This window comes from Cajanus cajan, chromosome 3 (genome assembly GCF_000230855.2).
Source record: "Cajanus cajan strain Asha chromosome 3, NIPB_CcT2T_4, whole genome shotgun sequence".
Classification (NCBI taxonomy): Eukaryota; Viridiplantae; Streptophyta; class Magnoliopsida; order Fabales; family Fabaceae; genus Cajanus; species Cajanus cajan.
This window is the reverse complement of record NC_138519.1, coordinates 9,782,357-9,798,127: the sequence shown is the minus strand read 5'-3', so window position 1 is coordinate 9,798,127 and position 15,771 is coordinate 9,782,357. Positions and strand designations below refer to the sequence as shown.

The window sequence follows — 15,771 nt, the reverse complement described above, 5'->3', positions numbered from 1 at the left end:
CGGGATGCCTAGATTATGGGTGTGTTTTGGAATGTTGTGTGATGAACATGATTAGATGTATGCATTTCTATTGCATGTTGTATGAAGCATGCAAGTTGTAGTTCTATGCATGTTAATTGGATGTAACATATATAAATGTTTGCATGGTGTTGGATAATGATGAATATATGTATGTTGTATATATGTATGATGTTGTTGATCTTTATATGTATTGATTGGATGTGATGTATATAAATGGTGTTTGCATAAGGTGTGGATGCTGAGAATGTAATATGACATTAAGGTATGCTGGCTAATTTAGGACTTAAGGAGAGAAAATTGGTTTTGAAAATTGAAGATCCTACAAAGGAAATCTTGGAGTGGTGCTTAATAGGCCACTATTGGAAAACCCTCCTTGAATAAGTGTATTTCTTGGAGTGGATTTTGAGGTGTGTTGATGTCTCCTTTAAGTCCTTAGTTAATGATTGAGTAAAGTAGGACATCGAGGGCTACAACCCTTAACTAAGTACCTAAAAAGGTTGTATGATTCTTTGAAGATAACTAGTGGGCTAACTCCACATGTGACTTGGCAATGTAAGCCAAGGTCTTGGTATGTCTATACCCAATTGTATCACTCCTAATGGTGGAACCAAACTTTCCTAGTGTAAGTGACAAAATTTGAGAAATCAAAGGAGGGATTGATATCCCATTTTACTATGATTGAGTCAGCACATTGGACGTGAAAACAATTGGGTTGATTTGGTATGATGAAGTCACTTAGACTATTCATATTACTAGGAGATCTTTGTATGTAAATGCGTGACGACGTATTATTTGAAGTGTATGCATGTGATGCATGTTGTGGTGTATTCATATGCATTGTTGGATGTCTTGTTTAACATGGTTTGGATGAGATATGTGTTAGCTTGGAGTGTTTAGCTTTCATATGTTTTTGGTATGATGTTGTATGATATAAAATTATTTTCTATACTTGCATGTTTTTTGAACTCTCTATGATAATCATACTTTATATGAGAGCAAATCAGAGTTAAGCTTGAGGGGTAGTTGTTGGCAGGTGGTGTGACCTTTTGTTGGTGTCCATGCTACCTAAGGTAGTTTGTATATTTATGCTCGATGAGCACTAAGACATTGAATTATTTTGGGAGTACTATATATACATGTATATAACTTGTTTATATTAATACACATGTTTTACTTTTATATTTACTTTCTATATATATGTATGACACATTTTTTCCTTTAGTCATGTATGTTCTAATTATCTAGTTTCAGCCACTAGTAGTAATTTTAGTTAGTGTAGTGATCATGACGGGTCATTATACAAGTACTTTATTTAATTAGTTTGATCATATTTAAATAAATTTTTTTATTGAAAAAAATAAAAAGGTAAAAAAAAAAATAGTTTGATCATTTTACTATGTATTACATCTAATAAAAAAAAATTACAGGAGCAAAATACCCTGATTCTTGATGGATTTAATTTAGTCACATTTATAAAACAAATTAGCACAATCCATCTAAAGTAATATGTGTGAGATTGAACTGAATTAAATTTAAAGATTGTGGACGCATACATAAGTTACAGATTAATGGCACATAAGCATACATTAATTTTATAGAATAAAAATATTCTCACTTATATATATTATAATATTTTTTTTTATCATTGTAAGATTTCCAACAATATTTGATCAAATAAAAAAATAAAGATTTTACTCATAATCATATGTATAGACGTGAATTTGTCATTTATAATTTTTATAAATAATATGTATTATTTACTATAGATATTTTTATTAAAATTAAAATTGAATAAAATCATAAAAATATTATAATAATAATTTTTTCAAATATTTAATCAATTTTAATACCATTAGAAAGTAGGTTTAATTAGTCCAATCTTACAAAATATATTTATAAAATAAGTATTATTTTGTATTATATATACTATTAATCTTTTTGTTAGTTGTTTTGAAAGTTTTAACATGTATAAGAATCTTAATGATTCAATGATTAATATATCTTGAAAAGCAGTTTTAGTCTTGAAATCTATTATGATCCAATGGAGATTTCGAGAATTACTTTACCTATTTATTATTATTATTTTTTTTTTCTGATGAAGCATGGAGAAATGAATGTGAAAGTGGAAGGAGCAGAGTTTAGACAATCGGGCAGATGCGAAATTTGAAGAAAAATGTATAGCTGTCTGTCACAATTCAAACGCTAAAGACAAAAACACGTGTCAGCCCCACTTTGTCGTTTTCACCTTTTTCACCACGTCATTTATAACAAATTTAGTTAAATATATTTTCAGATTATCTTTATACGATTTAATGCTATATTTAAAAAAGGATTCAAATAATTATAAGTTATAAAAAGTTTATTGATTTAATAAATATATTTTAATCATATTCGAATATTTTTGTTTTATAAATTAACTGTGTATAATAAATATTAAAATTAATATAGTGCGACGATAAAAATAGGTTGAACTGCCATGTATTATTATTGAGTCTTTAGGTAGGTACTAGAGAAACACATAAATAAATTTATTTTACTACATAAGAGTGGATAAATTAAGCTAACGAGGGAAACAATTGATTTCATAAATAATTGTATACTATGTCTTTTTTAATTACGTTATTGATGCAAACTTTACATATTTGCGGATTGTCTTTGCTAGAAAGTTTTGGAAAACTCATAATATATATATATAAAAAAAAAAACTACTAATTTTTGGGGATAACTACGTATCAAAACAAATTATATTGACAACTTCCTTGAGTATGTGATAATATTATTATGATATGATAGAAAATGCATAAACTAATTATTTCGTAAGAACATGGTCAATAATGCCCGGTTATAGAACAAATTGAAGAAAAAAATTGAAATTAGCGAAATCTTACATATAGTTGAAAACGTAGTATATAGTATATCATGACCCTTTAAAAAAAATAATCAGTATTCAACTTTAGGATAAGCTTGTAAGAGAAAGGATATACTCGTGTAACGATAATTCTGGAATAGAATAATCAACAAAATTTACTATAATTAATAAATAATCTTAGGTACGTTAATATATATATATATTTTTTTTTATTTTAGTTCAGGAGTAATGTTATCTTTTTCCTTTTTACGTAGATTTTTTTGGTACATGGAGTAACGTTATCCTATTCCATTGTGTTGAATTTTTTAAATTTAGTTAAATGTTATTATGATTTTTAATTAATAAAATTATAATTACAGTCACAAAATTTTAACCTAAAATTATATATATATTATTCAAACTCTTATCACCAACTAACTCTGGTGATTTGCTAAATGTTATTATGGTAATGAAAGAAATATGTATTACATTTTTTAAATAACTCCGATCATTAATTAAAAATATTTTTTGTCAAAAAAAATAAAAATATTAATTAAGCTTATGTAAAAATTTAAAAAGCGTGCATAAAAAATATTTTACTCTTTTTATTTTAAAAAGAGATATAGGGAGCATGGAATTTATTTCTGTCGAAGTAGCATGAATAAAGAATGTAATAATATTTATTTTAATTTTTAAATTAAATAACTTTATTAATATTCTTAAATAAATAATTCTAGGCTAAAAAATCAATAGAAGAAATATTATTTTTTTAATTATATAAAATATTATATATTTCAGAGAAGTGTTGACAACATAAATTTTTTAATACATCATAATATACTTTTATTAATTTAATTTTATTAAACATTATAAAATCACCAATATAATTTATTAAATTAAAAGTGCGACTCAATGATTTTATATATTATTTTAATAAATTTTAATTAATAATAAAGAGTCACTTTTGTTTTCTGATTCAAACAAAGGGAAATTATTTTCGCTCGTTTTCTTCCTAATTTTATTTATTTAAACAATAATTTTTTTGTACTTTTTTTTTCCTTCTTCCTACATTACTCTTTCCTTTTTTTTCCCTCTACTTTATTCTTGATCCAAACAAACAATAGGCCCAAGACTTAGAACCTCAACATAGACACTTTTATATTTATTATAAACACCTATTTAGCATTCTTATTTTTCTTTTTATCGCATCATATTTCCTTTGATTAGGATAGATTATGGTATTAAATGCATAAAGTTTGCTGCTTTACATATAACAAAAATAATAAAGAAAGTGAAAAACTAAAATATCATAATTACATAAAATTTTCTTATAAATTAAAATTAACACATGTGAAGCATGTCAGTCGATTTAGTGATAGAAGATTAGAATAATATATATATAAATAAGTTCAAATTCAGGTGTCATCATTATATTGAAAAAAAAACAAACTTATACTTAAATTAATTTGTAAAAGCTATCTTATTTTAAATTTTAACTTACACATAACTAAGTTTTACTTATGACTATGTGATAAGTTTATTTTGTTTTACTTTCATATTTCTTTATTTTTTCATATAAAATTTTTATAGGTTTAATTTGGTTACACAAACTTTACATTTTAGTTCATACATTAATGATCATCATTTTAATTTTGATACAAAGATTTTTTAACTCCATTTTAGTCTCTGCGGTAAAAAAAAATAAAAAAAAATAATGTTGTTACTCATAAATGACATAATATTAATGTGACATTAACATTATATTGAGTCATTGACGTGTGTTACATTTTATGTTTTAATCTCTATACTTGCGTTTTATTTACATTTTGATCATACTTGCATAATCTTAACATTTTAATTCCTTCACTTGCACAACCTTTATATTTTAGTTATTTCATCTAGAAATTATTTGTTTTAGTCCTCTACTAGTTTTTAATTTTTATTTTTAATGTTGTAGCCCATCAACACCTATCACATTTGTACAAGGTAAAATTAAGAAATAAAAAATCTTCGTGCTAGATTGCATTTTATGAGCAAAAAAAAATACCTCTGTAGCATTCCCTTGTAAACTGTTTGGTTACTGCTTGCTTAATTAAACCAATCACGTGCAAACGGGTCAATCTATCTACATGATTAGTGACGTTAAAATTTGGTATCTATTTCTTTCGTATGTATTTCTTCTTTCTTGTGAAATATCAAATCAGCTCATTGTCATTTCAATGCAATTGGCTAATGCTGGGACGAGCCTCATGGCTTTAGTAAGTTTGAAACTGCTGCGTGGATACCATGTGCCCAGGACCACGTGATGTTGTGAAATTAAATCATCCATGTTTTTTATAGCAGGCAATAGTCAAATTTGGATATTGATATGTGAGATTTCTTGCTTGCAGACAAATGTGAAGTTTTGGGCTTGTGGATGCCACGCAACTCTTAAAGACTTTAATCTCAAGTTACTTTCAAAGACTTGAATAAGTTCTTCTAAACACTCCCTAATTAAAAAAAAAAATGCAAATTACACTGATATATTCCTTGTGGCTTGACACTGTACCCTTCTTGTCTATTTAATATTTACGGTAGTCCCCTTAATTATTTGAAACACGTTACATATACATGGTATATCTCTATTACACACGACACACATTACATTGTAGGCATTAAAAACATAGGATATGGTGTGAAATTTCAAGAAATCACATGGGGTGTCAATGTAATTTGTCCTAATAAAAATAAAATATACAAAATCAAATATTTGTATAATATTTATCTGTAGTTAACATTGTTTATAACCCATTTATAGAACCTCTCCACTACTCACCCCTTAACATCTATTTTTCATATTTAGAATCGATCCACACTCCTAATGAACCTAATAGTATTGATCAATCTTCTGAATCATTCTCTTCATTGTAATTGCATAGTAAATCCTATTATAATTGCCTTTTTGTCTTTCTTGCATAATAGTGACAAAAACTAACGTGAAAAATGCAACTACTTCATCATAGACAAGTACCAAAGGGTTGTTTCACTTCATCAAATCTCAACAAGTGAATCCAGGGGCAATATTTGATCACTACTTACAATTACCAATCATGCAAAAGGAGATTAAAAACTCAAAATGATCCACATGAACAGACAGGGGTTTTACAGATTGTAAAACTACTAACAAACATGATGGAAGAAGGGTTTTGTTTTAGAACTTATCTACACATATACCATCTCTAGTAACCTCATATGCTTCCCTACTCCTTTGTTTCCTCATGCCAGCTGTCACATGGAGCTTGGCTCCCTCCGTTGTAATGGTCGTCACTTTCACCCAGATCAACACTTTTGTCTTGATTCCTTCTATCTCTGCTAGCTTTCCTTTCTCCAGAAAGCCGGTCACCGTGGTGAAGAAACGCAGGACTGATGAATCCTTGTAGCCTACTTCACATACTTGAGGAATGTAAACAACGAGCTTCCCTGTCTCTTCAGTGAATTCGTAGTTTGTTGCATCACGCGGAAAGATTCCTATTGGTAGATCATACTCCTTTAGCAACTCTGGTAATGGCTTTTGCATCTTTCCTGTAAAGTCATTTTTGTGAGAGCTCAAAAGTAATGCCAATTGAAGTAAAAACAGGGAAATTAAGGGATGGCTTCACAGTTGATTTGCTGACCCCAAGTATGATAAAAATAAAATATACGAGGAAAAGGATGTATGACTCATCTTGATAAAGGGTTAGCATGTTTTCAAAATCCATGAAAGTAGAATGCTAAATCCAATAAATAATTAGTAATGCACCAAGACTCAACAAGCATACAAATTTTCAAATTATGAAATAATGATTAGATAAAAAGATTATATGCAACCTGAATTACTGAATTCAAATACAAATTACATTTCTTTTATCAGGTTTAAATTCCAACTTGAAATTCTACAGCTACAATAAATATTATGATATTTTTAAATGCCCTTAAATAAAGAAGATATCTGTTGATAAATACTAACAGTGATATGTCAAATAGGACAATGTGATTTTAAATCATGTGCTTAAGTAAAACTTTTTTGGATAACGGACATTTCAGGAAGTGGAAAAATAAAGCAGAAGCATTGGTTGTTTTATATCATATCATTAATGTCAAACAGCTTTAGATCATTTCCGTTAACCGAAATTATAGAAGTAAAGATAACAGATGGTATAACCAAAATATATGTTTTTAATTAATTTTAATTGTAACAAACTAGAAAAGCAAATAAATAATTTAGTTAGAGTAAATACAGCTAAAGTCCTTATGTGTGCAATTGAAAGATGAAAGGATAAGATATGAAATGATAGCACACGAGGAGATATGAAATGACGAGATAGAAATGATAGCACACGAGAAGATATTGGTGTGGCATCAATTGAAGACAAGATGACACACAACCGGTTAAAGTGGTTTGGACACATACAAAGAAGGCCACTAGAAGCACTAGTGAGGAGATTAGATCGCATGCTTTTTGGTCTTGTGAAAAGGGGGAGAGGGAGACCAAGATGGACATTGGAGAGAGTTATTAAGAAGGATCTCATGGTAAATAACATCTCTAAAGATTCGATCTTTAGATCGTATGATCTACATAAACAACCTCACCTAGTGGGACAATACTCTTGTTGTATGTCTGTCAGGGAACCACCTATTACTAAGATATATATTAGGAAAGAATGCAGAGAATCTGAGCCTCTCAGGAAAAGAAAGGTTAATGCAACAGATTGCAAAAGTGCTAATCAAGAGGAAACAAGATGACAGGAAGGGAATGATTAATGTAACAGATTGTAAGGCACGCAACGGGAGGGAAAAGGTGATCATGAGTCTATTTGGATACAAGTTAAGAAGCAGTTTAGAGAGTTTCTCTACTGAAAATAAAGAGTTTCTTTTTTAATAAAGTTTTCAAAAACACTTCTAATTTATATTCAAACAGACGTCAAGTAAGGATGTACAAAGGAGAGGAGAAAACATACAAGATTAAGGAAAGAGAGTGAAAAATGAGGGGGAGTGCAGAGTCTCTTGGATACCCTGTGTTTCCTATCACCTGTTTCAGTTCTGTCTTCCATTGCAAATCCACCACACAGTTACTGATACCACATTGATGTCAATATCCACATTATAACAGAGTCGATTCACCATAACTGGGTGGGTTTTGATCTAGATTCTATCAATGCCTTTACTTGGCATTACAAGGATAAAGAAAATGAAATCCTAAATGTTGCTCGGGTTTCAGTACAGGACTTGTAGGAATGTTTGAAAAACTGATAGAAATAGAATGTCAGGCCCCATAAAATAGCTAGCCCAGTCCAACTCAGCCATGGGCCATGGGTATGGAAGACATATAATAGGAGAAATAAAAAATATTAGTAGAAGGGGTAAAAGGGGAATTTATGCAAGGAGGGAACGTGGAGTTAGTTACGTTTTGGGTGGATTCTCATTTTAGAGGGAGGAGGAAAGAGAAGGGGACAGTTTTTGGGTATTCCGTTAGTAGTGGGTCAGGAGCTGTGCTCTGTGGGTATTGCAGATTCTATCTCTGTAATACATTTCGTTTTCAATAATACAGTATCTTTCAATTTTATTTCTTGGTCTCTGACAATTGGTCCGACCTGCCGGATCCGTTGCCTGAGTCATCAACGAAAGAGTTTATGCCCAAAGGACGTGGAGGAACCTCAGCAGCGATGGACGGTCGTGTAAGCTTGTTGGAGGTCACGGTGCAGAATTTGGCGGAGAACCAGGTGAAAGCCCAATCGGAGTTGCAGAGTCTAATGAATAAGATGATGGAGGAGATGAGGCAAATGGAAGTTCGTTTGTCACGAGGCTCAGGTGGGAATGTTTCGAATGTTGGGTCGTCGGGTTCGAGTGAAAGTGGGTCGCATAATCAAAAGAAAATGAGCATATTTAGAGAGTCGATCCACCACAACTAGTATGGTATCAAGTCCCTTGGACTTAGGGAGAGCAGTAATAAAATCAATGCTTACATCTTCCCAAATTTGTTCTGGGATATCTAATGGTTGCAGTAACCCAGATGGACATTGAGCTTGGTATTTCTGTCGTTGGCAAATGTCACACTCTTTAACAAAATCTTGAACTCTCTTCTTCATGCCACACCAATAAACATTTTCAGCCAATCTTCTATATGTCCTATAGTAGCCAGAATGACCACCCGTAGGTGTGCTATGAAACTCATGTAAGAGAATTGGAATCCAAGAAGAATTTGCTGAAATGACCAACCTGCCATAATAGAAAAGAATATCATGTTTTATAGAAAATCCAGGCCTAGATGTGGGGTCATTGTGCAAATCTGAAACCACCCCTTGCAAGTAAGAATCATGATGAATTTCTTCTTGCACCATACTTGAGTCCAACCATTCTGGTTTAGAAACCAGAACTTGTAATTCCACTTCTTCCTTACTCCTAGACAAAGCATCTGCAGCTTTATTTTGAGGACCAGGCTTATAAATCACCTCAAAATCATAGCCCAACAATTTAGTGAGCCAACATTGTTGATCAGGGGTAGAAATTCTCTGCCCCAACAATTGTTTCAAACTCCTTTGATCAGAAAAAACCTTAAAATGTCTCCCTAAAAGATACGGTCTCCAATGTTGAATTGACAAAGCTAGTGCCATGAGCTCTTTGTGGTAAGCCGATTTTGCCAAATTTCCTTCAGAAAGAGATTTACTAAAATAGGCCACGGGTCGACCCTCTTGCATCAAAACAGCACCCAACCCTCTTCCTGCAGCATCACATTCTATCACAAATTCTTTTGTGAAATCTGGTAGCCTCAAAACTGGTGCCTCTGTCATAGCCTTCTTTAGCCTCTCAAAAGCCGTTTGAGCTTGTTCCCCCCAATGAAATCCTTCCTTCCTTGTTAAATCTGTTAGAGGTTTAGCAATTTTGCCATAATCTTTAATGAACTTTCTGTAATACCCGGTCAATCCCAAGAAACCCCTAACACCTTTTACCCCTTTTGGAACGGGCCACTCCAAAACACTTCTCACCTTTTCCGGGTCCATTGCAACTCCATCCTCCGAAATTACATGGCCTAAATATTCTACTGTCTTCCTGCCAAAATGACATTTCTTTTTATTCGCTACCAAGCCATGTTCTTTTAAACAAGACAGCACATGCTCCAAATGTTGGATATGAGACCCCCAATCTCTGCTATACACTAATATATCATCAAAAAACACCAAAACAAACTTCCTTAAACAATGCCTGAACACATCATTCATCAAGGATTGAAAGGTTGCTGGTGCATTCATTAACCCAAAAGACATCACAAGATATTCATAATGGCCATTATGAGTTCTAAAAGCAGTTTTAGGAATATCTTCTTCTCTTACCCGGATTTGATGATACCCTGACTTTAGATCCAGCTTAGAGAAATAAGAAGCTCCATTCAATTCATCAAGCAATTCCTCTATGACTGGTATAGGATACTTGTCAGGTATAGTCTCTTTATTAAGAGCCCTATAGTCAACACACATTCTCCAAGTATGGTCTTTTTTTCTTACCAATATCACCGGGCTTGAATAGGCACTTGTGCTAGGCCTAATGACTCCAAACTTCAATAATTCATCCACTTGCCTTTCTATTTCTTCTTTTTGATAATGCGGATATCGATATGGTCTCACATTCACAGGTTCAGCCCCTTGCTTCAAAACAATCACATGCTCTTTGGTCCTCTTAGGAGGTAAGCCTTTAGGCTCTAAAAACACTTCTGAAAAATTTTGCAAAATACGTTGCAGCCTTCCCTCCTGCTCATCCGTCAATCCTTCACCTTCACATCCTTTTGCCTTTTGAATATTACTAGGCCACATCACCCCATTTATCTCTTGTACCTCCTGATTTAGAAAGCAAAACAAAGACTCAAATACTCTCCCAAGATTGACTTCTCCCTTCAATTGTATCTTCTTCCCCTCATAATTAAATTCCATAATTTGTTTCTTCCAATCAGTAGTTACTTTCCCTAAAGTAGCCAACCACTCCACACCTAAAATCAAATCCACATCCCCTACATCAAAAACATAAGAGTCAATGATTATCTGCAACTCATCCAATTCCACCAATACTCCATTACAACGTCCTTGCACTTTTTTTTTTGTTACCATCCCCCAGTGTTACTTTTGCAATTGTAGTCTGCCCATAATCCAACCCCAAAGAATCCACCACCCTTGAAGAAACAAAATTATGTGAAGCTCCACTATCAATTAAAATGATCACAGGAACGCCTTTAACCATCCCCTTGATCTTCATGGTTTTAGGTTGAAAATCAGTCCTCTTTTCTACATTACAGCTACTAAGGAGCGAACAAGTGAGCTCCTCTGGTGGCTGCTCCTCCATTTCTAAGGCCAATACTTCATGTTCCCCACCTTCTAACTGCTCCTCATCCACAATAATTAATTTCAGTTGACGCTCAGGACATTGATGCATTGGGTGAAAGTTTTGACCACATTTAAAACATAACCCTTTTTGTTTCCTTTCCATTAATTCTCCATAAGATAAGTGACGCACCCCACGATCCCTACCACCACCAAATCGCCTCTCTCCGGTACTTGTGTTGCTTACACTAGAGCCTTTATTCTTTGATTCATCATGACGAAATTCCCTCCTTTGCTGACCACCTAAGTTTCCTCCAGATTTTAACATTGCAGAATACTCTGTTCCACCACGAGAAAACAGAGTACGATTTTGACTCCCATCAACTACCCCCAAACCCCTCTTATATAAGGGTTTTAAGTGAGTTTCCTCGAGCAAATCAGCCTCAATCGCCCTTGCAAGCTCCATCATTCTCACCCTGTTGTCAGGTTTATGTATTCTGACCTTCCTCCTAATTTCTGCTCGAAGACCATGCATGAAATAGGCCATAAATTGTTGCTCTGGCATCTTAGGGACTTGAGAAGTTAAGTACTCAAATTCCTCAATATAAGAGGTCACTGTTCCCTCTTGTTGTAACTCTGCAAGACTCTCAAAAGGATTCTCAACGAACGCTCCTCCGAACCTCCGCAGTAATGCTACTTTAAGACCCTCCCAAGATGGTTCAGATTCACTGTCAAACCAAAGATTGAACCAATGCACAGTGGATCCCTCCATACAAATCTTAGCCAAACGCACCTTCAACTCAGGTCGAGTTTCCTGAATTTCAAAATACGTCTCTGCTCTTGATATCCATGCACCGGGGTCACTGCCATCGAAACTCGGAAGCTCCACCTTCTTCACAGCTGATCGAAATTCGGATAATATTTGCAACTCCAAGGGACTTTGATACCATACTAGTTGTGGTGGATCGACTCTCTAAATATGCTCATTTTCTTTCCCTTCGACATCCATTTACAGCTAAAACAGTGGCTGATTTGTTTGTGAAGGAAGTGGTAAAATTGCATGGGATTCCCAAGTCTATAGTCAGTGACAGGGATCCCCTTTTTCTAAGTCATTTTTGGACTCAATTATTCAAATCCCAAGGCACCAAGCTTAGGATGAGTTCTTCTTATCATCCAGAAACTGATGGCCAAACAGAGATTATTAACAAGTGTTTGGAAACTTATCTCAGGTGTTTTTGCTCTGAACAGCCTAAGACTTGGGTCAATTGGTTGCACTGGGCAGAATGGTGGTATAACACCACTTTTCATGTCACAACAGGGGTCAGTCCTTTTCAAGCAGTATATGGCAGGAAACCTCCTACATTGGTGCAGTATGTTACGGGTGAAACCAAAGTAGAATCAGTTGAGAAGGAGCTTATTGATAGGGATGAGGCACTTAGACAGTTACGGTATCATCTACAGCGAGCTCAAGGACATATCAAGAAGTATGCAGATAGGAAAAGGAGTCATCACTCCTATGAAGTGGGAGATTGGGTTTTTCTCAAGCTAAGACCACACAAACAACAAAGTTTGGCACAAAGAATTAATCCTAAATTGGCTGCTCGGTTCTATGGGCCTTACCAAATTGAGAAGAAGATAGGGGCGGTAGCATATCAGTTAAAGCTTCCTTCACATTCCAAAATTCATCCCATTTTTCATATTTCTCAACTCAAGAAAGCTGTTGGCAACTACCAAGAGGCCGTAGACTTACCTGCAGGTTTGGAAGCGGAAGTGTTTGAGAACATTACACCTGAGCAGATTTTGGCAGTTCAACAAAGACAGAAGAATGGGGTTCTTGTTCCATACTGGTTGGTCAAGTGGTGTGGGAAACCTGTTGAGGAGGCAACTTGGGAAGAAGCATTTACTATTACCAATCAATTTCCTGATGTACGCCTTGAGGACAAGGCTATTGTTGAAGGAGAGGGCAATGTCAGGCCCCATAAAATAGCTAGCCCAGTCCAACTCAGCCATGGGCCATGGGTATGGAAGACATATAATAGGAGAAATAAAAAATATTAGTAGAAGGGGTAAAAGGGGAATTTATGCAAGGAGGGAACGTGGAGTTAGTTACGTTTTGGGTGGATTCTCATTTTAGAGGGAGGAGGAAAGAGAAGGGGACAGTTTTTGGGTATTCCGTTAGTAGTGGGTCAGGAGCTGTGCTCTGTGGGTATTGCAGATTCTATCTCTGTAATACATTTCGTTTTCAATAATACAGTATCTTTCAATTTTATTTCTTGGTCTCTGACATAGAAAAATACAAACCTTTTATTTTGTTGACCAACCATTTGGTTCCCCCTTCAATACTGTTTGACATTGACTGATGATCAAAAGAAAAGTTGTCAGTATTGAAATTACTCACTCAGGCAATCATAATTCTTCATCATTTACATTTGCTGCAGTCTGGCAGAAACATTAACATTCACAATTGGACACATACAAAGGGTTCATTATCTTATCTCTATCAGCGAGATGAGACTTGTAACAAATATCTAATTGCTTTCAATTTACCAGCAAAGGGAAAAATCAAGCTTAAACTCTTAACAGTTGCACTTGCACCTTGTTCCTACTATCCATAATCATAATATCAAAGACATCTTCTATACCCAAAGCAGGAACATTTATATCCTAAGTCAAAATTTGATCAAATGTAACATAACAGGTAGGTTTCCATTTCCATAGGATGTCATGCACATGCACCTATCTAAAAAACTAATAGTATTCACATTAATTTTTCAGATCCCGGGAGAATCACAATTCACAGACCACATCCCCATGTTTCATATTCGCATAAAAAAATCAACCATAATTGTTATTATACTTCAAATTGAAAAACACCCTTCTGGGCATGATGAAAAATGTGAAATTTAGAAAGAAAAAAGGAAAAGGAGGTGTTGGGTACATACATTGATGTCATCGCCGACAGAATTGAGCTGGCTGGAGGCTTTCTGATTGAACCAATAAGATCCGACCTTGTTGATAATCTGATCCATTTCGTTCACAACGCAATCTGTTCGATCCAAAAGGATCTTCTTCTCTCCTTCAGACAAAGAGAAACACAGACTTGATGTGAATGAATGTGATGGAGAACAACCGTGCCTGCTTCTTCGCTTCAAGTTTTCGTCACATTCAATATTTATTTATTATTCATGTCATATTTTTCTTTCCATTTTATTATTACTCTATTTGTATTTATCGCTTTTATAATATTTTTCAGTCTCCAATTAGATGTCTCTTTATAATATTAAAAATCATATTAATTATTTTCTAATAATATTTTAAAAATAATTACAATTTATTAAAGTGACACCCGCAGATTCTTTAAACAAGATTTCTAATTTAAGTAATATTTTCCACCAATGAAAAAAAATACAATTTATTAGATGTAATAATTGTAACCATACAATGTAATTCATTATTTATGAAATAAGAGTATTTTACACATATAGGTTTATTTTTACCTTAAGAATTAATATAGTTATTTACTTTTTTTTTTAAGATGTGCAAGTTACCTTAAATGTAAATAAAATCACACGGAACAAGTATCTTTTAATCTAACTTATGGTTTAAAGAAGAGCTTAATTTGTAAAAAAAAAAAGAGGCTAATTTTGACAAAAAAAAAAGAGTACACTAATTCAATTCTAAATTGTGATATAAATGTAAAATTATTGACTTTTGCATTTAGAGTTTAATTTTATCATAAAAAATTATAGAATAAAGTCATCTTGATCTTTAAAATGTTATATTAGTTCTTGACACTAAGAAGACGTCAAATAAAATTTCAGAAATAAATTCCTAAACTTAACTTATCGTTGTCATTTTATTCACTATATATCAATATTATTGACATTGAGATAAAATGTTATATTAGTTCTTGACACTAAGAAGACGTCAAATAAAATTTCAGAAATAAATTCCTAAACATAACTTATCGTTGTCATTTTATTCACTATATATCAATATTATTGTCTTAGTGTCACATTTGTTTCAGATTTTGGACTAATATGATTATCAACATTCTACACTTTCAAAAGTATAACGTAGCAAGTTCAGAAGGCCCATGGCCAAGTGTGTGGGTAATTTAGTAGTCTAGAATAAGTCGTCCCAAACTGGAACGGGCTGTTCCAAACTACTAAATAGGCCTATGAATCTTAGACTTGAACGGGCCGTTCCAAAATGGTCATTATGATTAGTTAAATTCAACTCCAGAACGGGCCGTTCTGGTTTAAGAACGGGCCGTTCTAGACATGCCAAAATGGGTCGTTCTAGTTTCAGAACGGACCGTTCTGCATGTGAATTTTACACATGATGAAGGAGCTCAGAACGGGCCGTTCCGGATTCGAAACGGGCCGTTCTGGCCACTTCAAACTTCTATAAATAGGACTTGTGTACAGATGAGGAGAAAGTGAGATTTTAGAGAGAAGTTCTAGAGAGAAAGACTCTAGACTAGAAAGCTTACTTTTGGAGGATTGAAGTTCAAGAGTCAAGCTTTGGAGGATATTTCTTCTTCTTTTTCTTCTTCTCAGATTCTTGGCTTTTAGA

General features: G+C 33.4%; 1 protein-coding gene across 2 annotated transcripts; it reads right to left on the bottom strand.

The window, feature by feature from the left end:
* Positions 1 to 5,845: 5,845 nt before the first annotated feature.
* On the bottom strand, positions 5,846 to 14,370 carry LOC109815823 (uncharacterized protein At5g01610). 2 transcript variants are annotated; one of them, XM_020380627.2, is made up of 3 exons: positions 14,136 to 14,370; positions 13,495 to 13,549; positions 5,846 to 6,430 (listed from the first exon to the last, which is right to left on the bottom strand). In XM_020380627.2, exons 1-3 carry the CDS (start codon positions 14,220 to 14,222, stop codon positions 6,060 to 6,062), a joined length of 513 nt encoding a protein of 170 aa, XP_020236216.1. In that variant the 5' UTR covers positions 14,223 to 14,370; the 3' UTR covers positions 5,846 to 6,059. The 2 variants fall into 2 exon arrangements, with proteins under 2 accessions (XP_020236216.1, XP_082926481.1); XM_083070355.1 differs by lacking the exons at positions 13,495 to 13,549; positions 14,136 to 14,370 and adding an exon at positions 7,846 to 10,983 and having other exon boundaries at positions 6,292 to 6,430.
* Positions 14,371 to 15,771: the final 1,401 nt, after the last annotated feature.

What these genes read in the sequence shown, in the direction of transcription:
- LOC109815823 (XM_083070355.1), bottom strand. Translation starts at nt 10,983, where the DNA reads ATGGTAACAAAAAAAAAAGTGCAAGGACGTTGTAATGGAGTATTGGTG.